The following is a 25,066-nucleotide window of genomic DNA, read 5'->3' on the forward strand; positions in this document are numbered from 1 at the left end:
CAGTTTAGAAGTCATATGCACTTGGAGCTTTAAGGGATTAGTTCCTTTATGAGAGAGACTCCAGAGAACACCTAGGTCCCCTTTCTGCCATGTGGAGGTATGATAAGTTGGCAGTCTGCACCCCGTAAGAGGGCCCTCCGCAGACACCATGCCTTGGACTTGCCGGCCTCCAGAACTGTGAGCAATAAATGGTTGCTGTTTAAGCCATCCAGTCTATAGTAATCTACTGCAGCAGCCTGAACTCAGACAGGTGACTATAACTGAATGTATTACTTAGGCATAAATACATCAGAGCGGTTAAATTCATCGCTAAGCCTTGGAAAAGCTTATGAAAATAATGTGTAATCCTAATTTACTAATCCAAGTAACACATTTAGTTGCAAAAGCATCTTTCACCTGTAACACTACACTGTATCACTGATGTTAAAGCGTATTAGACAGACCAAATTAGGTGTGCCTGGGTGGCTCCAACAGTTAAGCAACCAACTCATGATTTAGGCTTCAAGTCATGATCTCAAGGTTCAATTCCAGGGATTGAGCCCCACGTTGGGATTCATTCTCTCTCTCTCTCTCTCCCCCCCCTTCCCTCCCTCCCTCTCCCTCTCCTCCTCCTCAGCTGGCCTCCTCTCTTTCTCAAAATAAATAAATAGACTTTAGCAGAAGAAGAAGAGGAGGAAGAGGAGGAGGAGGAGGAGGAGGAGGAAGAGGAGAAAAATTGTCTCCTCGCTCCCATTGTGCCTACAGTTTCTTTTCTGGGTGGCTTATCTAGAACTTTCTAGTTTACAGTGGTTACCCCAAGGCTATTTTTATCTAATTGTTATGTGTACTGCTGATGATACTCTGATATATTTTTTACATGTAGTTTTTTTCTCTCTTCTTCCTTCCACTCACACTCACTGACTCTCCTTAGCTCATTTCCTCATTATATACATCCTCGTACATACACCGGAATACTTTTCTTTAATTCCTACTTTAAAAAATTAACTACAAAAGATTTGTTTAAATATGTTTTTGACTTTTTGATGGCACTACTCTGATTAAAGTGGGAGGGAAAAATCTAAAGGCCTGTAGGTGAAAAAATGAACTGAGATAAATTAATAATCTTTCTTTATTACTAGCTCTCTTTTGAATTCATTTTTTTACTTCCTTTCTATCTTTTGAATTCGTATTCTTGGGATGTCTGGGTGGCTTAGTTGATTAAGCGTCCAACTTCGACTCAGGTCATGATCTCACGGTTTGTGAGTTTGAGCCCCGTGTTGGGCTCTGTGCTGACAGCTCAGAGCCTGGAGCCTGCATCAGATTCTGTGTCTCCCTCTCTCTCTGCCCCTCCCTTGCTCACACTCTCTCTGTCTCTCAAAAATGAATAAACACTAAAAAAAATTTTTTTTAAAGAATTTGTATTCTTTACTCTTTTCTACCTTGAATTTTTCCTATTCTGCACTCTCTAGAGTTGGAAAGAAAATGCCAAACACAGACAAAATATAAATTATTTTATCAGCAGATGGAAAAAATGAAGAGGATGGGAATTTCCTGTTGTGCTATATTAAATATCAATAAATGGGGGAAAAGTTAACATTCAAATTTCTGACCATCATAGGAAAGAAAACAGACTGTAAATTTTAGAGAAAAGAAAGTTATCAAAGCAATCCAGTAAACACTGCATTAACGCCTAACTGAGAATCTCTGGGGCTTCTCTTCTTAGGCACTGTTACTACAGACATCACAGAACAGGTGGGTGTCAGGAAGGTCTTAACAAAACATTCTTCATCCCTGAAGGCAACTCTTGTCTGTTTTGGACACACACCCAACTAGATTTTCCAGCAATCTGATTCATAAATCCTTCTGTTTGAAACATAAACTAAAAAGGCTTTGGTAAACAGCTTAGCCAATTCTGGACTACCAAAAAAAAAAAAAAAAAAAAAGAAAGAAAGAAAGAAAAGAAAGAAAGAAGAGGGGGTGGAGAGTACAAGTGAGAGACCAACTAAAAGCAATGTTTAGCTAATTTGCTCAGCGTATCTGAATCACATATTTTCTTTTTGGAAGAGGTTCTGTGGCAGCCTAGATCAAGTCTCAAAAATAAACCTCAAGATACATTATAAACAACTCCATCCCCATTTTTCTCCCTCCATTATATAACAGAATGGTGAATTATGACCATACTTTAGAAGGAAAGAATTTGCCAAATTGTGTGAGTAAAAGTAGAAGAAAAACAAATGAGTAAAGTCATAAGATATAAAGACAGGAAGTTTCCTAACAAGTCACACCTCAAATTTCTTTATTAGGTTTATTTAAACCTGTCCAAGCAAACTGAGAAATACAACACCTACTCTCTATCTCACTGGTTCCAGGACTGTATAAGAGCCGGAGAGAATTGAAGTTTGTCTCAAATTAGAAGGTAAATTTGTCTCAAATTTGTTGTAGGTCTTGCATTCCTCTTTCAAAGCCTAATAAAACTCTCGTCTGATAAGAAGCTAAGGCTCAGGGTTAATGATGACAAGAGACGAAATCTGAATCCAGGTTAGGGCACCTTCAAAGCCTGTGCCATTTCCACTGCCCCACAACTGCCTCTGATAAAGGCAGTCCTTCCAGAAAGAACAGAAGTGCTCTAGTCACAGGTGCGAATTTTCTTTCCTAAAGCAATAAACCCTCTGTCTGTGAATTAGCTGCTAAATCTGCTCGTGTGATTTTGATATACTACTTAATCACCTAATAACCAAACTCCAACAACAGCACACACATCTATGCTATCAACCTCTAATGCAGAAGGATAAAAAGGTCATTTTCTTTCATTCGAAGAATTTATTTTCTATTAGCACTCCATACAGAAACAGAAACTATCTCATTCAAGCTATTTACTACTAACAAAACCTTAAAAGCAGGCAGAGATACCCTACTCACTAATACAACTGCGCTCATGAAATTAACAAGCAGCACAGTCTAAACGTTCATGTATAACCTTGGCAAAGAGGCGAAGCCAACACTGGGACTTGTTGACCTGCAATGGCAGACAATGCACATCTCAGAGCCAGGCTGTGGATGTAGTAACTGTGTAGTGTCCTCGTGGGTGTACCATGATATTTAGAATTCTCCAAATGCATTTGTCAAGTAATTGTCTGAAGTGGATATGGCTTTTCCTACAGGGGGGAAAAAATACTTCCCACATATAAGATTATTTTTCACTTTGAAGGGCTTCGCCTGAAAAAAAAATCAGGCAAGGGTTTCTCCAACGTGTCTCACATCAGTCATTCACTCAACACACACACACACACACACTCTCTCTCTCTCTCTCTCTCTCTCTCTCTCTCTCTCTCTCTCTAAGCCTACAACAATGCACCAAACAACCAGCTAGTTCTTGTGGTGATACCCATGTGAAGGACAAACAGTCCTGTCATGTAAAAGGTTCCCACCTGGTAAAGAAGACACACGGCAACAACTTGCTGAAAACATTAAGGACTTACATCAGTATCAGGTGGACAAAAAGAGCTGTTTATCAGACACAAATGCTGGTGAATTCTGATTAGTGGAATGAAGAAAACGACTGCCAAGCCCCAGGATACATGGGATTATCATATAAGTGGTGGGTGGAGTGTAATAGAGCCAGACATTCCAGGTGGATGGCTCAACGTGAGCAGAAGCCCGTATGCATGGGAATACCTGGGAAGCGGAAGCAGCCCATGAGCCGGAGCCCAGATAACTGTGGTGGGTAAAAAAAGACGACACTGGAGAGCCAAGCCTGGGTCAGAATACAGAGGGTCTTAGTGCCAGCGTACATTCGGGCCTCATCCCATAGATAGTGGAGATCCAGTAAAGGTGTTTAAGAAAGGTTTAAACAAACATGATTCAACTAGTGCTTTAAGAAGATAATGGTGGGGGGAGGGAAGGGTCTGCGCGGCTCTGTCACTTAAGCCTCGGACTTCGGACTTGGGCTCAGATCATGATCTCACCGTAGGTGAGTTCGGGCCCCACGTCAGGCCCTGTGCTGACAGCTCAGAGCCTGGAGTCTGCTTCAGCTTCTGTGTCTCCCTTTCTCTCTGCCCCTCCTCTGTTTGCACTGTCTCTCTCAAAAATGAATAAATGTTTAAAAAAAAAAAAAACGAAGAAGAAGATAATGCTGGGGTGCCTAGGTGGCTCAGTTGAGTGTTGAACTTTGGCTCAGGTCCACGATGTCATGGTTCATGGGCTCACTGCTGTCAGCACAGAGCCTGCTTCAGATCCTCTGTCCCCTTCTCTCTCTGCCCCTCTGTCACCCGTGCTCTCTCATAAATAAATAAATAAATACATTGTTTAAAAAAGGAGATCATGCCAAGCAAGCAGTGACATGAATCTAGGAGGGGGGAAAAAAGAATCAAGAAGAGACAGAAGGGTAGTTATTAAGATCCCCAGGTAGGAAGAAATGGGCAGCATAAGGTTAGCAGGACTAGAGGATGGTGGTTCTTCAGTCACAGGAGAACCAGTTCCGGGGAGGCGAGAGAGGGAACGAAGAAGGGGAACTACACACAGTTAATGGTGAAGATTCTGGTAAAGAGGCGATGTCATCTACAGAGAATGAACAAGGGCAAGTGAAGCAGGAATCTGCACTTCAGATGGTCACAATTACAAGCGGGAGACAGTGAGGAAGGTACAGTGAGGAAAACAGCGAAAGAGGTTATACAAGTCAAGAAAGGGGGGCAAAGGGGCGTCTGGACGGACCAGTTGATTGACTGTCCACCTTTGCCTCAGGTCATGATCTCGTGGTTCGTGAGTTTAAGGCCCCCACAGGCTCACTGCTGCCAGCGTGGGGCCTGCCTCGGATCCTCTGTCCCTCTATCCCTCCCCCACTGACACTCTCTCTCAAAAATAAAACATTAGAAAAAAGAAAAGAAAGAGGAGCATGACATGGGGAGGAGAGCCAATCATTCCAGACTGAAGAAGGGGCTGCAGTGGACTGCAGTTGTGGAACTTACTATCACGCCTCTGACACTGGGGCAAATTTCAGTGACACAGGAAGCCAGACACAGAGGTACAGAAAAAAATGGGTAGGTAGTGAGCACAGATACTACTTTTTTCAAAAGGTCGATAAAAACTGATATAGCCCTAAAGTGGCCTGACTTTCATCTTCAGTTCTAGAACCGGCCAATATATGGAAAACTTAGACTGTGCCTGTTCCTTGAGAAGGACGCTAACTACACGGGTGGAAGACAACCAGGAGCGCCTGGGATGCTACCTGGTTTTAACTTTTCTGGCTCCTAAGTGGAGTAAACTTTATGAATTAGTTACAAAGTGGAAGGAAGCTGGTTTTAGTCACAAAGTATTACCTATGACGCCTATCACCTCAAATCTAATAGGATAGGGTACCCAGTATCAAGCACAGAAACTTGATTTAATTCACAGAAAAACATAGCACATGCTGGACCTCAGCACAAAGACCAGACCAAACCAAACCCCAGTACTGTGGAAATACTAAAAAGTAATTTTCCCAATACCGAGGGGTGGAAATAAAATCTTAACATGAGGCTAACAATAGACCATTAGAAAGTCGTCTGGATTCATAAAATGGTGGTTTGAAATGCAACAGCTGTCCAACAACCCTGTGGTTCATATTTCCTTTATTTGGTTTCTGTGCTGGTCGCTGGCAAGTCTGCAGTCTGAAGTGGGAGACTGGGCCATGTTAAGAGCTGAAAGAGGATTCTTTGTTAGCCCTAATATAACTTATTAGACTCCTCACTAATACTACTTGGAAAACTGTGAAATGAAACAAAATAAAATTACTTACAATTTTTCTTACTAGCAGTCTCTGAATTTTCATTATCTAACATTGTAAGAAATATAATAAAAATATTCCTAAGGTAAAAATAACAAAACGTATTTTCCAATCTTCTCCCATGGGAACAGGGTCACTCTCTACAGATATGTGTAGAATGAATTTCTTCTATATTTTACTACCATGGTCTTTTGAGTTTTGAATTTGCCCAAAGAAATACAAACAAAAATGATATATTAAACCACAGGCACAGCATTTATGATCCACAGAAAATTTGTTTCCCCGTATGATTTCAGTCAAGTTTTATTTAACAAAGAGGTAAAGAGAAGAAAATATCCTTTTTAGCATTCCTGAAAAAATCCAATAGAGATTACTTTTATAATCTATTAGATTATAATCATCTAACATAAAAATGCCAATGAGTTTCTAGTCTTCTTTAATCAGAGTCAATTTCTCTTGTTTATTGCAGATAAATAAAAACTAAGCTGTTTTACTCTCCACAATAGCTAAAACATGGAAAGAGCCTAAGTGTCCATCAACAGATGAACGGATCAAAAAGATGTGGTTTATCTATACCATGGAATACTACATGGCAATGAGAAACAATTAAATCTGGCCATGTGTAGCAACATGGATGGACCTTGAGGGTGTTATGCTGAGCGAAATAAGTCAGGCAGAGAAGGACAAATATCATATGTTTGCACGTATAGGAGGATTAGGAGGAACTTGACGGAGGACCAAGGGGGAGAAGAAGGGGGGAGATGGTGGGGGAAAGGGAGAGAGGCAAACCATGAGAGACTCTTGAATGCTGACAAAAACTGAGGACTGATGGATGTGGGGGGGAGAGGGGGGCATGGAGGAGGGCACTTTGGGGATGAGCACTGAGTGTTATGCGGAAACTAATTTGACAATAAACTATTTGTAAAAAAAAAAAAAAAAAACTAAGCTGTTTTAATGGTCAGCTTAATGTCCCGCTACAAATTCATGACTGGCGAGTGAGATGAAATCCAGCGGACTTCACAGCAGTGTGTTTTAGTAATGCAAAACTCGTTGATTGGCATCAATATAACATAGCCTTCCAGTTAACTGTCTAGGATTTTAATTCATTTTTAATTCACTTTCCCTGTTTTTCAAACTCAACATAAAGAACTGAAATGTCCCTTTAGACGGGTGGGTTTCTTCTTTCCATTTCCCCCTCTCTCTCTCCATCCTAATTATTAAAGTTACAGAGTATTTCTGCCATTACTCTTTAAGAATATTAACCTGTTCCTTTGATTAAAAGGTAAAAGGTTTAAAAAGGATCAGAGAGTGACGAGTTCGTCTCCTTCACATTCTGATCCACCAGGCTTTTCTTCAGAAACAACCACTGCTAAAGGCTTCTTCTGTATAGTTCTAGAGTTATGCACGTGCACGCGTGCGCACAAACACAACTGCGTGCGCACACTCATATACACTCACACACGCTTATATGCACATAGCATATTTTACATAAATCATAGTATAATATATACAAATATTTCTGCACTTGCCTCCCACCTTGCCCTGCCTCCCTTAACGATGTATCTTGGAAACTATTTCAAATTACTACACATAGAGCTACTTTCTTTTTGATAGGTGGATGCATAGTGGTATATCATGCAGATTTAACATAATGCATTGAAATCATCTTCTACAGATGGATATTTTGTTTGGGTCTGGTCTTGTGTTATGGTAAAATTGCAAAGACTGTGTGAGTAGATGTGCAGGACAAATTCTTAGAGGTTAAATTGATTCTGGACCAGAAAGGATGGTTATTTTTGCCAAAATGTATCCTGCCGAGGCTGCCCTCTACAGAAACAATTTGGCATTAATGGACTAGAATGTTTGTTTCTTCATATCCTTCCAAAACAAACACTGTTATATTTACTAATCTCATAGGTAAAAACTGGCAGATCATCATAACCTTAGTTTGCTTTTATGGATTAAAAATGAGGAATAGCAGTTTTTCCTTGTGTTTAGATGGCATATTAATTCTTTTTGTAAACTGTATATGCCTTCACCTGTTTTTTAAATTTTTACGTTAATAAAACAATATATGCACATAGTTTAGGGTCTGCTAGTTTTACGAGACTTGTTAATACAAACAGCAATCCCCTCTTCTAACACTTTTCCTTCCCCAGGAACAACCACTTTCATCTCTCTTAGCCAATTCTTTTGGAAGTCACCATCAAATCTTAAATAAAATGGCTGTACTGATATATACAATTTTTCCCCCATTTTAGATATTATCTTTTGACTTTCCACTAAGGAAGATGAGAAGCTGATTCTCTCCTCCTACCCTAGAAGGTACCTTGACACTTCCTACTTTCTCATGGCCCCTATTTGGTTCCACAGTAATTTTGGTAAGGATAAGCAATATTGTGACTACCTATGTCATGTAGAGTACAGCCATACAGTGAACCGATGTGTAATACAGCACCGTGGTCAAGAGCAGAGATCCTGAAGGCAGACTGCCTGGGTTCAAATCCTACCTTTGCCATTTATTAGCTGCTTAGGTATTTAGACAAGTTACTTAACCTCACCATGCCTCAGTTTCCTTATCTGTAAGACAGTACCTTGTGGATTTGCAAAGATTAAAAAATTAGTATCTACAAAGTGCCTACCATGTAGAAGGTGCTATACAAGCATTCTGTATGCCCTGAACTACATTTTTGTGTCTCCTATAGCTGCTGCCTGATTATTCATTTGTTTTAAATGTCTATGTGCTTATTATTAATTCAATCCCAAACTTACTTCAATCCTCAATTTGTTGTTTAAATTCATTCTACTATATCAATTTTGTCATCCTGGAGAAGTATTCACTATAGCCTTTTGACTGCTGCGGTCTGAACGGCTTGTCCTCATTCTATAGACGATATAGAGTTGTTTAACTCCATTCTCTCTACGCCATTGTCCTGAGGGTCCCCTGGTCTTCTCCCCTGTGTTGGATCTCCCATCCTGTATCCCACATCCTGCTCACTCTTAGTGAAGAATAAATTTCATTAGCTTTAGGAGAAATGATGTGCAGGAGGTAATTTTTTGTTTAAATCTTGACGTCAGAAAATGTCTATTTTACTCTCATGTGTAATTAGTGGCTTATAGCTAGATATAAAATTCCAAATTGGAAGTAATTTGCCTTCAGAAGTTTGAAGACATTCCTCATTTTCTCCTAGCTTCTGATGTTGCTGACAGGAAGTCTCATGCCATTCTGATTTCTGATCCTTAGTATGTATATCTGTCCTTTCTTTGCAAATTTGTAAGGCTGTCTCTATGTCACTAAAGACAAACTGAAATTTCCTAAAAACTGTGATTTGCCACAGGCACTTGGTAAGCTCTTTCAATCTGGAAACTTCTATCTTTAGTTATGAGAAATTTTCTTGAATTATTTTGCTAATGATTTCCTTCCCTTGCTTTTCTTGTTTTGGAACTCAATGTTTTGACTGGCACGCTATTTTCTTTTCTTCCCCTCTATTTTCTGGGATGTATCCTCATTTCCATTTTCCAGTCCTTCTATTGAGTTTTATTTTTGTGAAAAAAAAAATGTTTTAGCACACGGCAACTCTTTAGCTTTGTAGAACACTCCGTCCTTGTCTGCTGTATGTAATAATTTCTGTCTGATAGAGATGCTTTTCGTCAGGTTTTCTATTCCCTGCCTGTCTTTGTTCCTCCAAGTTTCTGTTTCCTCTTGTTTGTTTTGGTTTCTCCCTTTCATGCCGGAGGCTCTTCTTCAGGTGTCTCTACCAGTCTTGGGAATGTCTGTATCTTGAGAGCTTTCCTCCTGAGTGGGTTCAATACCCCAAATAATATTCTTCTGGTCTCCTGCCTGGAGGGTAAAGGCAGTGAGGAAAGACAGGTGGAGGAGTCCCATCATTCAGTCTGCAGATGCTCACTTAATTTCCTTGCATTTGGTACAGTGTTCTGGGCTCTCAATTTTGCCTGGTGTGACCCAATGTACCAATTTTTTTTTTTCCTCCAGAGAATTAACCCTCAGTCTCAGAATAGAATAGGAGTAGGAAAAGCAATTGTTTAGTGGATTGGGGAAAGGAAAAGATAGGGATCTACGATAAAAGAGAAGTTCCTGCCATCAATTCCTAAGCTATTGGAAGATTCTATAGTAAAATTCAGGTTCCTTCTTAGTTTTCTTCATTGACAGTGTAAGATTTGGCTTTCCCAAGTCAGCTAGGTTATTTACCACACTCCATTTGTTTTCAGATTTCAATTTATTATTGTTGTTATCATTATTTTGTGGGCTTGCTTTCTTCTTTCTCATTTTCCTTATCCTTGAAGGACCATGTCTTTAAAAGAAAATCCCCTTACTATATAGTTATAGTGGGGTTTCTGAAAGAAATAGATGCTTATGTTCAAACCACCTTTTTCCTCCCTAGAAGTCCAGACTGAATCTAAAAACCATTCCTGATTCTTTAAGGCACTGATTCCTCCTTCCCACTCAACAATTCAAACATCATAATGGTGTGCTATGATTAACACTGCACTAGGACTAGTCAAAAGAGGCCCCTCCCCTGGGCATCACATTTTAGAGGACTCTACTATAGTGCTCTTGGGCACAGGTCTCCAAAGGGCTTGAAGGTACAGGCTGGGTTGTACCAACTTGCATATTACTGGGGCCTCTCATGATATGGGACCAAACTTGGAAATTCTACCTTGGAATTCCAGATTGTTACAAAACTGTTACAAATATACAGTCAAGGTTGAACCATAGAACATACTTTATTTAAATGTATTTTTAAAACAAAGTTTGTTAGACTAACTTAAATATTAAGACATAGAATACCGCTTTGTAATAAACCTAGCAGGCAGCTGGTCTATAACTTCACATTGACTTCCCGCACGTTTTCTCCTTCCCCAGGTCTTCTGACTTTACAACAACCCTGACAAGAGCCTGTACAAAAGACCTACATGAATCAGAAAAGGAATCCTTTGTTTAGAAACTTTACTGCCATCTCCTGGAAACTTTATGAAATAGCTACAAATCAATGACCTATGACACGTGCCACTAGTTAGGCATTTGCAACCTTGACACCACCTTTAACAGCATCAGACAAATCTCAACTGGGCCATGATGGGGATGAGGAGGAAGATAAAAGAGCAAATCAGGACTCCAAGCTCGCATTTACAAATTAGAAGGAACTGAGATCTGGCACCTTGACTTAGAACTGATTTCCTCAGAGAAGAAACTGTTCTAACTGCTTATCTAAATCTAGCTCAAATCAATCAACTAATCTAACTCATAAGAGTAAAATAAAAATGGGGTCTGATAGGTTAGGTTGAGGACTTAAAGTACTAGTTTTTCTTTCATTCATACTAGATTTGAGTTCAAAATTTAGGAATGTATTCAAAAGTAACTGTTGGCTTGAAATTCAGTAGGTTAACAAATGCAAGCTATTTCTTTCTAATGGACAAACCTGATTAAACTGGGTAGTCAAGCCAGTTCTATTACATGGCTGCTTTGAAAACATGAATGTTACATCAAAATTAACATAATAGGGCACAATCTGTTACATGAATTTTTTGGTTTGTTTATGCATGATTTCATCTTTGAGGAACAATGGGTGAACAAAGAACACTGCACCCAGCTGAACCAAGCCATAGAAGAAAACACAAAATGCTCATACACACACATACCTCAAACATCTACCAGCTGCCTCACTTCACCACATGGCTATAAGCCACACTCATCCACATCTTGCCTAACAATGTTCTATTCAGTTTCCAAAAATTGCTTCCTAGTAAACTCACAAACTAGTCTGATGCCCACTTCCACACAAAGTAAATTTCCCAGATTTTCTCAAGGTAGAGTACTATATTGTCGTATTTATGTATTTCACAACCAATTAACACTTGTAAAAATGTGCTACCATTTTTATTTGGTTTCTGTCCAAGTTTTTGAGTACAGTGCCCCCAATCCCCTTTTCTCCATAAGACTTATAAATTTTATTGTGCAATTCTGCAGAGTTCCGGGAGTTTAAGAAATATGTCACGTTACAGAATTGACTGTACGTGGCTATTTTAACCTAGATTCAAGCCCATTCTTCTAGAATATTATCAGTATTAGCACATGGATCTTACAGAATCTTACAGATTTCAAAGAATTATATATATTGGCTCATGGTTTTTAAGAAAACTCAAAGCTACCCAATCAATAGCTTAAAGGACACTATTCCAGGGTCTTCTGCTTTAATTATCCATAATATTTTTGATAATTCTTGAGCTCATTTGACCTGTCCTCAAATAACTTATGTATGACTGGAATCTAGAAATTAAAGAATATGGGGTGCCTGGGTGGCTCAGCTGGTTGAATCTCTGACTTCAGTTCAAGTCTCCATCTCATGGTTCATGAGTTCAAGCCCTGCTGTTAGCATAGAGCCTGCTTCAGATCTTCTGTCCCCTCTACCCCTTCCCCACTGGTTCTCCCTCTCTCTCTCTCTTTCTCCTTCTGTCAAAATAAATAAATAAACTTAAAAAAAAGAAATTATAAAATACAAGTATAAAGACTAGATATTCTGCAGCTGACTTAGCATGAGCTTAGGTATTAAATGATGGTGAAATGGTCTTAGTTTACTTATTAGGACACTTCAAAGGAAACCACAGGGTGCCATTACCAATTGAGCTCTAACTTTTAGAGCTAAAAATATCAGGCTACTGATTCTTTTCATAACTCTTGATCATTTGTATATATTTCCCTAAAGTGCAAGATCTGCCTCTACTGGTTTTACGCACATATATAAATATTATCAATTCATCACTTATTATATTATGCCCTATTATATGTTATATACATATAATATATATAAAAGTTTAATATTAGTCAATTTTATGTTACCCTAAAGCACAAGATCTGCTTCTGCTGGTTTTATAAATACGTATTTATATAATATTATGTTAAGTATTACATATTTTACATATGTTTCATATTAGCCAATCTAAATACTGAGTACTATATACATAGGAATTTCATATCAGCATTCTTAATTCTATTACTTGAAAAATGGAAGCACTTTTTTGGTAATATTAAATCTTTGTTACTCACATTTCCTCTTCTTTCAATATTATTATTACCACCCTGTATATTTATAGAAGATTTTAGCACTTTGAAAATACCTCATAAATTATCTAGATACTTACTAGTTTATACAGAGAGTTAGAACCAAGGCTACTTTAACAGAGGTCAGGGTTGAAGCTAAGGTTTGACTGAACAATCAGTATCCTCTGCTAATTTTGATTAAAAGAGTTAACTTTTATAATAATTTTATGACTGCTTCAATATTAATTTTCTTAAAAGTTTCCTCAAATTTTTGTCACTTAGGTTAATAAACTTAGCACCCCATAGACAGAAGGTAGGCTGTTTCACAAAGATTTTTCAATTTGGTTCCTTTTTTTGGTAAAGTGTTTTAAATTCTTTTACTTCTTTTTTTACTTAAACATAAAAATTTTGGACAGTTAACTTGCCCCTACAAGATTTTTGATACAGTCTTTCCCAAGGTTTGGTACTATATATCAAAGGCATACTATGTTAAATTATAATTATAGGCATATTTATCAAATGCTTCTGGGTCTTGAGGACTTCATGATAATGAAACAAATCTGTTCATCACAGGCACAGCTTTTTAAAAATCCAGAGATTTGGGGGCGTCTGGGTGGCTCAGTTGGTTAAATGTCCGACTTCGGCTCAAGTCATGATCTCACGGTTCATGGGTTTGAGCCCCGCGTTGGGCTCTGTGCTGACAGCTCAGAGCCTGGAGCCTGCTTCAGATTCTGTGTCTCCCTCTCTCTCTGACCCTTCCCTGCTCTCTCTCTCTCTCTCTCAGAAATAAATTTAAAAAAACATTTAAAAAAAAAAACACAGATTTTGTGAGTGAGACCATAGGGTAACTCTAAGATTTTATCGTAATATAATAAAATAGAGGCATGAGACTTGCAGCTTTGAGTTACCAGATGTAAGGCTTTGAATCTGCCATTTCAGTTTGAACCTTCTGTTTGAGAACTGAGAAAGCAGAGAGTTATAGATACTTGGCATTTTCTAATTAAGTCAGCTTTTCTGTTATGTTTCTGTTTACGTCATGTTTATCACGTTTATGATGTTAGCTGCAAACAAATATTCTCGCTCATTTCAGGCTCCAATTTTGCTTTGCCCATTTGAACATTCTAGAGCACCAACCTTACTGGCACGTCAGAGAAATGCCGCAGACGGAATGGACAGAGTCCCAATTCAGCAGTGTGCTGGGAGGCAGACAACACGCAGGAGGAGACACACTTCTTCCATAAACATACACTTCCCCGAACTGCTGTCCCTGCTCAGCCGTCCCCTTTTCCCTATTTCACAGTGTTCTCATTTGATGGTGTTTGATGGCTTTTTTTAAGTTGAATTCATGTAGGTTACCTTTAATATTGAAAATTAATCTTGAAAATTAAATATTTACTAGTTCTAGCTCATGCGGTTCATTTACATACCTCCCAATATTGTTAGTATGCAAAGACACTACTAACTGAGGAAATAATTTCCTCTAGAAAATTCAGGAAATCATGCTTTGCATAGTTTGAATTTGAAAACTCTTTTTTTGATGAATAAATTAAAATCTGGATATTGTCACCAGGGGTAAGTAGTTTTTTCTAGGTTTTCTAAATCTGGAGATGGGTCCTTTACACATGATGTTCATATGCCTTAAGAAAACATCACATTATCAGCAGGCAAGAATTTGGTCTCAAAATCCGTGTCAAATGCCAGTGAATATATAAATTGTAGTATCTTGGGTGATCTGTAAACTGCTGAATGCAAGAGTCTGAGAAGTCCCGAGTGAGAAGCACTTTCTGTGCTTACCACTCCCCACTCTGCGGCCCCATACCCCATACACGCTTTTTTTGCTAAGTTTTTGACATTTATTAGGTTCTCATCAGTATAAATTTGCTCATGTTAAACAATGTGTGAGACACAAATATGGGCCTTCCCATCCTTTTACATTCACAAGTTTTTTAACCAGTCTGAAATCTCTGATGTACAGTAAGCTGGCAGCCACCATAAATTCTTCACAAACCCTGTACATTCAGAAAGCTCCTCTCTGTCATAGATTCTCTGCAGTAAAAAGTGCATGTTTTTCATGAGTGGCCCTAGATGATGGCCTCATACTGAAATCAAAATGTATACTATTTTATATGGTATCTGCAAAAATTGATCAGGGTTTGGGGTTCCTCTACTGGAGAAGAATAAAGAGAATCTAGAGCTTGCAAAGTGCCAAGAACCATGTAAAAACCAGGTTTCCCCATTCACACTTGACTCAACTGTCTTATCTGGAAACAAAACTCTGGATTTTCAGTCTTCTTTTCTGGTCTGTCCTTTCTCATCTTCCTAACCTCTAAATGTTGTTCCAGGGCTGAGTCTTGGACTTCTCTCTTCTACCTACACACGTTTCCCTGGTGGTTTCATTTAATTTCATGGCTTTGAATACCATCTATTTGCTAAAGGCCTACAATTTCTTTCTTTCTTTTCTTTTCTCCTCTTTCTTTTCTTTCTTTCTTTCTTTCTTTCGCCACTTTGAATGCCATCTATTTGCTAAAGGCCTACCATTTCTTTCCTTCCTTCCTTCCTTCCTTCCTCCCTCCCTCCCTCCCTCCCTCCTTCCTTCCTATTTACTTATTTACTTTGAGAGGTGGGGGGAGGGAGAGAGGGAGGACTGGGCAGAGAGAGAGGGAGAGAGAAAATCCTAAGCAGGCTCCACGATGTCAGCAGAGAGCCTGATGCGGTGCCTGATCTCACAAACCGTGAGATTATGACCTTGAGCCAAAATCAAGAGTTGGAACCTTAACCAACCAGGCGCCCCCAAAGGACTACATTTCTTTGTCCAATCTGTACCTCCCTCTTGATTTCCAGACTCACATATTTCCACTTGGGTGTCTAATAAGACCCTCAAACTCAGTATGTCCAAAACTGAATTCCCAGTCAATCCCACTTTCAGGTGTGCTTCTCCTAGTCTTTCCCATTTTAAGAAATAAAAACCTCATTCCTCTAGCTGCTCTAGCCAAAAATCTTCACTCTTCTGTTTTTTATTTCCCACTTCCAATCCAACAAGGAAATTTTGTTGGAAGTCAAGTGTTGCCCATCTCACAGAGTTGGCCAACACGCTTATGATGACCTACAAGACCATCATGATCTGCTTGCCAAAGAGCTCAGTGATGGCCTCTACTCCACTCTCCCCTTGTTCGTTCCAGGCCAGACTCGCTGCCATGTATGCTGTTCCCAGAACAGCCCAAGCATAGTCCTATATGATACTAGCTGATCCTCTGGGCAGAACCTCTCACCCTCAAGTATTTATATGCTGATTTATTATTTTATCAGATCTGTACTCAAATGTCACTCAACAAGAGGCATTCCTTGGTCCCCTTTGCTAAAATTATACCTCCTTGCAACTTCCTGTGCCCATTCCCTACTTTATTTTTTCTTTGTACTTATCACCATCTAGCACAGTAGATATTCCATTTATTACTCTTGCTTATTATCTTTCACTCCTCAATAGAATGTAAGCTCCACAAAAGGACAGATTTTTGTCTAATTTTTCACTGTTATATTTTGAGGGCCTAGAACAGCATCTGGCACATAGTTTTTGCTGCATAAACGAAAGGATTTTTTAAAAATAAAAAATAAAAGCCACACAATATGCCACAATAATAATATGTACTGTGATTAGTCATCAGTAATCTACCTTCCTAATAACATAAGAATCTTCTAAAGGCAGAAATCTTATTTTATATCTCTTTTCATTCTTACGGATTGGCACAGAACATTACATATACAGCAATTACTCAATTAACTATCTGACAGCAGAAAATTTTGCCTAAAGACAAATCACTAAGAGACAAAAATAGAATAATTATCCAATTCAACATTAAGCAGGCATGTAAGGAAGAATGGCTCTAAAAGTAGTTTTTGTCCCCTCTGGTACTTATTAGCAATAGCTTCCAGTGCTAACTCAGGACATCCACTCCAAAAATGATTATGGATGCCATGAGTCTACCACACTTGTAGTCAAGGGCAGAGGTAGAAGGTTGGCTCTGGGCTTGACACCTTGGCCACTCATCTGAGTTTATCTTTGGGACCAGAACCTGGGATGGTGGAGACTTTTTAAGAATTATTATATAATTTACTCTTCTATAAAACTGTAATAATATTTGAGACTATGATTACACTTCTTCAAAATCAAGTGACTTTTGTGGGTCAAAGCTTCAACAGCCAAAGGTTTGTACAGAAGTGGCAAAGAGAGTCGTCAACATAACATTACAAATAATGACAGCAAGAGGTGAAAGGAGGTGACGCTGAGCTAGTCCAAGCCACATAGAACCTGTACATGAAATATAAATAGGCTATAAAATGGTTACACCCCAACAGGTTTGCAATGTAACTTAGGCTCACATTTAAACTGGTTTGAACACATGCTAAAGAAGTACAGTGGAAATAAGGTGAAAGGAAATCTTGATTTCTTCAAGCGTGACTCCTTAGAGAAAAGTATTTGCTCACTTGACTAAGTTTTAGAAAAGCAACAACTGTTACAGGATAAAAAAAAATACTAATAAATAAAGGATTCAGATTCTGACCAAGAGTTCTGAGTTCCATTTAGAAAATGACGAGAAATAAAGAAGAGGGCAAAAACAAACCAAAAAACCAAATGCTGATTTCCAAAAATATAACCAAAACTGCAGAATTATCCATATTACACAACATAGAGACCAGAAATGAGTCTCTACTATCAACCTGTCAGATGTCTAGGACTTAATGTCCAGGTTCACTAAGCAAATAATAATAATAATAATAATAATAATAATAATAATACAACAATGCAAAGCACTCCCTACTTTTCACATTCTTTTGTCAATTTATTTAATCTTAATTATGTTTCCTTAGAACTACCTGACCTATTTAATAATCTAAATATCTCCTGGTAAGCACATGAAACATCAAACAGAATACACTTGGTCGGAAACAGTGCAAAATATTTGATAGTGTTTTGATATTGACATTAATTCTTTAGTGTATAACAACTCAAGTGGGTTCAGTTTTTTTGTGGGGGTTTTTTGGGTTTGTTTGTTTTTTTTCATTTCTCTCTACGGTCACCCACTCCAACCACGAATATAACTTATGTGGGACATGTAAAATTAGCTCAGCTAAATTAGCCTGATCTGACATTATATAAGGCAACATCAGTAGCTGGGTGAACAGGACACAAACCACTCAATACCAAGCTTCCACACAATGCTGGCTTCCCCAGTGAATCTCAGTGCTTCCACAAGATCACTTAAGGCTCTTTCAAAATTTAAAGTCAAGGAGTAAACTCAGAAACAATATTCTGCTTAGGACTGTATAGCAACAGTACTAGCATTCAGACAAATTTTAGCTCTGTAAAATAACTTTGTTGTCACCTGGTAGTAAAAACAACAGAACTTTCTAATGATCACTAACTCTATGTTAACATACTGTATTTTATCGCACTTACTTAACAGGAAACACCGGATGTTTTGTGTTATTCTAACACTCAATAACAAGTCCATAAATTACCAGCTAAAAGCTAGGTATTTTTTCCTTTGATTAGCTTACCCAGTTTAGTGGTGCCCTCTGGTGGATATTCAGGAAACTGACCCTCGGAAGGGACACTGACGGTTCTTCTCAGACATCGCCCTTTGGTGGAATCTGTCTGCTGCTCCTGCCCACCCTCCACAGGGATCTAGTTAACCAAAAGAAAAAAAGAGATGAAACTTAATAGTGAACTTGCCATAACTACCTTCGGGTGGAATATTTTTAGCTAATAAAGACAAAAGTCTGTAATCATTAGAGCAAAGCAGACAAAATGTAGAAATCAAGTATTTATAATTGTAAGATATTACTCATCCCTTGTCAGGAAGTTTTTCTTTAAAAAGAAACCTGAAAGAGCAGGAAAGGTGAGTACGTAAATTAGCTTCCCGGAAGTTCGCACAAGTCATATCCAAGTGTATACCTGCTTTGGGAACCCAGAAAACAGAACACCCACACAAGATTCTTTTATATCAGAAACTAGTTCACAAGTTCCAATTCTGACCAATGCTCAATAAGGTAAACAGAAGTAAAAGCTGGCCAGAAAAAATTAGCTCTAAAACTCAATTTAAAGAAGGTTTTGCTGATAAAAATAGTAAAATCATCCAACTTTTCTTCAGTTTTATAATTAAGCATTAAGAGATAGTTAATAAAACACATTTCACTGGAGACTTGCATAGACACTTATATAAAACGGCATATTTTCTTCTAAAAGTGAGATTTATTTTTAAAATCCTAAAAATTTTCTTCCTGGCATAATTTCAGAAAAATATCAAGTTTGTTTGTATATGTGGAATAAGAACTATGAATGGAACAAAAGATCTTTAATACCAATAACTATTTTAAAACTTACTCACAGGTCATCATTGTAGAGTTATAGGATGATGATAAGTTCCCCCCTCCCCTCCTTTTTTTGGTAATATGCTAAAAGATCAAATCATTTTCATTTAGTGGCAAAGGGCAAAAGCTTTTCACAAAGACATTTTGCCAGGAAGTTTTATCAGAATTACCAATAATATTGGTAACATCTTAAAATGTCAGTAATCAAGCACAGTTTCTAATTTCTTCTGGCTCCAATATTGAAATTTCAACAAATTTCAATAATAATGATTAGCAGGAAGCTCTTACTTTGTGCAAAGCTAAGGAATTTACCTGTGTGACATTATGAGGGAGACATTATTATCATCATCCCTTTTAATAGATGAAGAATAATTTATTTCTCCAAATGATTATAGTGGACACATCAACTGACCCAGCAAAATTGGGATAGATACAGGCTTAACTTTATATGCCTTTATATGCTTAACTTTATATTCCTCCTGCCTCACCTCGGTAACTCAACTCTTATGCCTGGGGTCAAAGGGATGACAGCAAGGAAAACTCTCTCCGTTACTGAGAATCTGAAGAGCAACATCCTAATGTTTTCCTAAGAACTAAAAGTCTGCACACTCTTTAAAGGACACAAAATTCCCCCATTTCCTCATTACCGTAACTATGGCTACTACTTGCACACTGGGAAGCCACAAGGTAGAATTAAGAAAAATTCTAAAAAAAAATAAGGGGAGACCAAATAATGGCATCAATAAGGACATGAACTCTTCCAAAAGTACACTGTAATATAAGACTTTACAAACAGTAATCTAAATCATCCATCCCTTTCAGGATGGAAATTATATTATCTCTACTTAAATAATTATAAGGGTAGCAGTACCAAGAAGTTAGATTAGCTTCCTCTTAGTAAGAAAGGCAAAGATATCCTGCCTTCAAAGCAGGATAGAATAGGGGAAAATAGTTTGAAACTTTGAACAAACAGATGTACTTATCTAAATAAACACAACCATTTTTGTTATAGGACTAAAAAAGCCTATTATCAGAATAATGAAGGCGTAATCCACACAGAAAAAAGGCAGTAGTTATTTTCATATTTTAGGAAGGAAGGACCGATTATGTTCTTTTCTGTAGAAATTATAAAGGCCATATCCAAGAAAAAGAAAGAAATGGTTTCTACTATCATATATTTTGTCTCTAACAAAACTAAGGAAGAGAAAAATAAAATATACCAAACTTATTTGGGTCTAAAATTCACTCACACAACTATTTTCTCAAAGGTTTCATAACGATTCTTCATTTCCCACTCTTGAAATGTAACATATGATTGAAATTTCACTTACAATACTGATGTGAGAAACAGAGGCAAAAGTAAAGAACATTAAATTTCCTTACAACTTACAGCTCATCGAGGTGCCTGAGTGTCTCTGTCATTTGAGTGTCCGACTCTTGATTTGGGCTCAAGTCATGATCTCATGGTTTATGGGATGGAGCTCCATGTGGAGCCTGCTTGGGATTCTCTCTCTTCCTCTCTTTCTGCCCCTTCCCCACTTCAGTGCACACACTCTCTCTATCTCAAAAAAAATAAATAAACAAAACACCTTACAGTCCACTGAGACAGGCAGAGTGACATTCCTTTAGGAACTCAGCTGCCTTGATGATGACACTTTGCTAAGGGCAAAAGGCAATCTTGGCTTAACATTACACCAACTTCCAGGATCCCGTAAGTCTACTTTAACATATAAAAATTCCTTTGGAAACTTCCTTTATCTCCACCCCCCAAGATATAGGTTGGCAATCATCCTCCAAGCATATGGCTCACTGATACACATCTGAAGGGTCTAATGACTGAGCTTCTACTAATCAATCATAAATGACCTTTTCCTAACAACAGCTGGCCCCCTCAGGATCCTGGAAACCTTGTTTCCAAAATACCTTGGAGGCTTGTGCTGTCCCGAACTGCTCCCAATGTGAAAGTATATATAATCAGTCACCCGTCACAACCCCAGTGCAGCTTTCTGTCCACAGGTCCTGTCCCCACCTAATAAAACCACCTTTTTTCACCTAAGAGATCTCACTTAGGACTTGAGGGAGAATCGTGTTGACTTCTATTTGAAACCTGCATATCTCAGCAATATTTTACTTTTACAACACTATCAACTAGATTCTTACCGAGAATAATTTTTAAAACATATTGATCTACTCTTTGGAAATTAGAGGGATCATGTTCCAAGTATCTTCAAATGAACTAATAAACTAAGCTGGAGTTCACAAAGTCTTAGAATATAGTCAAAGAGAATCAGTTTTAGAAAGTCAATTTTAGAAAAGCAATTTTGTCCTTTCTGATTGCCCTAATTTAGTTCACATTTGCTTGTTTACATTGAATTAGTCCTTAAATATTATATCTCTTCCCTAGTTCCATAAAATGAGAGGGATTTTTCTTTTCCTTTTTTTTTTTTTTTAACCTCTCTGTCCTTACACTGTATTTCCAAATCCTCTTTTTCCTCAGGGGAGGCAGGGGGTTCTTCGAGGTCTTTAATGCATTCCATTTTAGATGGGGAAAGTAGAACACGGTAAGGAGTAAATGGCCTCTCAGGTAGCTAAGCTATATTAATAACAAAGTCAAATTGAATCTCTGACTCCCCATCCTGTTTGTTAGTTCCAAACCATCCATGGCAAGGGAGAGCAACATGGGACAAATAAATCCGGTTACTCAGAAAACATTATATATGTAACCTACATCTCTATCTTGTCTGCCAAATCACCTTTCATTTTGTTTAGAATTACATAGGAATTAATTTCCATTTCAATCAGAGTACATACACATTAAACAGTCAGCCAAGCACAAGAAACCAAGATTATGCTAACAGCAAAAGAAAGCAGTTCTGGGGTGCATAATTCCGAGTTTATCTGTCGTACAGGGCTTCTGCATGAGCTTTTCCACCAGGAAAGGATTCTGCTAAAAGAGTGTTTTAATACAACTACCTCATAGAGTAAGTGCAAACTCCTTAAGGCAGTACACCTGGTTTCCCATCATTTGGCCACTGTCTGGGTGTCCAGTTTCATGCAGATTTTATATTCTAGGAATACCAAATTACTTGCATTTCCCTAATATATTCCCTATTTTGTAGTTCATTGCCTTTACTTAGTTGGTTCTCTCAGACAGAAATATCTTTCCTTACTTTCTTATCTACACCTGCCAAGCAACCTCCTATTCATCCTCAGGCTTAGGACAGACATATGTCTTCCAGAAATCTTCCTTCTACCAATCCCCCAAGGGGAGGGTAAGGTACATCTCCTCAAGGGTCCTCCAATAATAGATCTTCTTGCTCTGTCACCACAACTATTACACTGAAGTATAATTATTCATTTGTACGACTAATTCTGTAAGCTGTAAGTCAACAGCTTTTACCTTACCAGTCAATCTCCAAACCTTAAAATAGCTCCAACCAAGAAATGAATGAATATTTGATAGCTAGAGATGGGGGCCATGTTAGGCAAAGGAAAAAAACGGTCAAGAAGTTGTAAACATACAACTTTTGTTTTGTTTCGGAACAGGAATTAGGCCAATTTAGCTAAAGCCTCTATAAGTGTGGAAGAACACAGAAAATCAAAATTTACTTATATTTTTAAATTATTACTGTTTTTTATTTATTTCTGAGAGAAAGAGAGAGAGACAGCATGAGCAGGGGAGGGCCAGAGAGAGAGGGAGACACAGAATCTGAAGTAGGCTCCAGGCTCTGAGCTAGCTGTCAGCACAGAGCCCGACGCGGGACTCAAACCCACGAACCGTGAGATCATGACCTGAGCAGAAGTCGGACGCTTAACCGACTGAGCCACCCAGGCGCCCTGAAAATCAAAATGTATTGACTGCATTGGGAGGGGTTTAATACCAACCAGGCCACGCATAATTCAGGAAGCACTGGAAACTATTCCAGTTTTTAGACCAGAGGAATGGTAGTCTCTTTTGGGGTCTGTCTTGTTCCTAATTCTCCCTCTTCCAAGACATTCTACAGATTAATGTTCATAGCACGTAGCTTTGATCAAATCTCTTTCTTAAGCTTCCTTTGGTAATTACCCATTGCCAATAGCATTTTAATGGCACAGATCACAGTCCTTTAGAGTAAATGAATTTTTCTTTTATTCTACCCAGTTTACTTGTGCTATTCATCACATGATATTTAAAAATTGGGGCACATGGGTGGCTCAGTTGGTTAAGTGTCTGACTTTGGCTCAGGTCATGATCTCACAGTTCCTGGGTTCGAGCCCCATGTGGGGCTCTGCGCTGAAAGCTCAGAGCCTGGAGCCTGCTTCAGGTTCTGTGTCTCCCTCTCTCTCTGCTCCTCTCCCGCTCACACACACACTCTCTCTCTCTCTCTCAAAATAAACATTAAAAATTTTTTTAAATTATTTGTCTTATCTCCACAACTAAATTTGATATGGGGGAGGAAGGGGAAGGAACTGTGTTTTATACTTTGTACCTCCTAACTAGTGAATGTACATACAGGGGCACATTATGTATCTGCTGATAACTTGAAAATGGTTCTGAATGAAATATGCCATGGGTAGTTTGCCAGAGGATAAATAATAGTTGATTTTTAGTTGTTTCTTATCTGTTTGCACAAAGCCTTAAGTGCTATTTTCATCAATATATCTGAGTATAAATATTGCTTTTCAAAAGCAGTAAAGGCATTCTAAAATATTTTAAAATTGCATTATTACTACCTTACTGCTTATATGCAAGCATCTAGCTTTAAAAATTCCAAATACAGAAAGAAGAATCTGAATGGAGAAAAATGGAGCCACATTTATTCTTCCTAATGACTTGGTATTGACAAAAGAAAGAAACTCACAAATTCAACTCTTCTGTATTTTTATACTGGCTCTACCTTGAAAGGGTTCACAATTGTCCTCTCTGCCATTTCCCTCAACTCCTTAATCTCTTGTTTACTTGGCCTTATCTCTTGGAGCAAAATGGAATTCAAATGGCCTCCTACACCCTCTTTGAACTGGGGTGGTGCCAAGCCAGCTGGGGCCACTTCTGGCATCCGGGCAGGGAAGTCTATTTCATAACACATAAGCAACGTCTATCTGGCACAATTTGCATGAAGCAATTTACTGAATCAATGACTCATTTCTCAAGGTGATACTCCTGGAGGACTTCTCTTTCAGCATTCTGCCCAGACCTACCTTCTGTTATATTCTCAAATTGGTTAAGTAGTGTATTTAACACTCTTCCCATGTATATCCCCCAAGCAAACTTGTTCCCATTTCTGACAGGAAACATGCAGAGTTAAGAGAGAGCACCACTAAAAGATCCCACACACTGAATACGTGAGTGGTACCAGACTAATAGAATCCTCCCACATTCCAGCAGTGCCTGGCTAAGGATTCAGTTTAAATCCTTGTAGAACCTCTTAATTATCTTTAGAACACAGCACTAAACACCCTGGTGATTAGTTGATTAAAGCTTAAAACAGCATTTTTAGATAATTTTGGCAGGAAATTCCTTAAACTCCTTGTTTCAATGAATATTAAATTTTCAATGCAAAATTCCAAGGATAAATGTTATATTTCTCATGATAGCGTGGGTGAAAGGTAGAAGAGTGACAGTGCACTCTGGTCCTTCCACAAAAAAATGGGTTTCTAATCTTTTTCTGTAATGAAATTAACAACATATTAAATTTATCATTTAAGGAGTAGCAACAACAATGGCACCGCATTTTCTTACGGGAGAGACTTAATCCAGTTTTTTCAATGGTAGAACACACCTGTCTCAGGGCATTAAACAGTTTCTGTACCTGCTTTGTATATTCATTATCCCTTCACCATACCTTATCCAGTCTAAGGCAGTGATCTTAAGTCATTTATTTCCTTCCAATCCCTTTTACTCAATTTTTCACATGATC

General features: G+C 38.3%; 1 protein-coding gene across 7 annotated transcripts in view; it reads right to left on the bottom strand.

Annotated features, from left to right (window-relative positions):
* RASAL2 (RAS protein activator like 2) overlaps window positions 1-25,066 on the bottom strand; it is a 186,772-nt gene that overhangs the window by 148,351 nt on the left and 13,355 nt on the right. For all 7 annotated transcript variants that reach the window (XM_039255387.1, XM_039255390.1, XM_039255388.1 and 4 more), the window contains exon 3: window positions 18,357-18,483. In XM_039255387.1, coding sequence (XP_039111318.1) covers window positions 18,357-18,483 — 127 coding nt within the window. The remainder of the gene's footprint in view (window positions 1-18,356; window positions 18,484-25,066) is intronic.

The sequence above is a fragment of the Hyaena hyaena genome, unplaced genomic scaffold (genome assembly GCF_003009895.1).
Source record: "Hyaena hyaena isolate Hyena2069 unplaced genomic scaffold, ASM300989v1 scaffold_525, whole genome shotgun sequence".
Taxonomy (NCBI): Eukaryota; Metazoa; Chordata; class Mammalia; order Carnivora; family Hyaenidae; genus Hyaena; species Hyaena hyaena.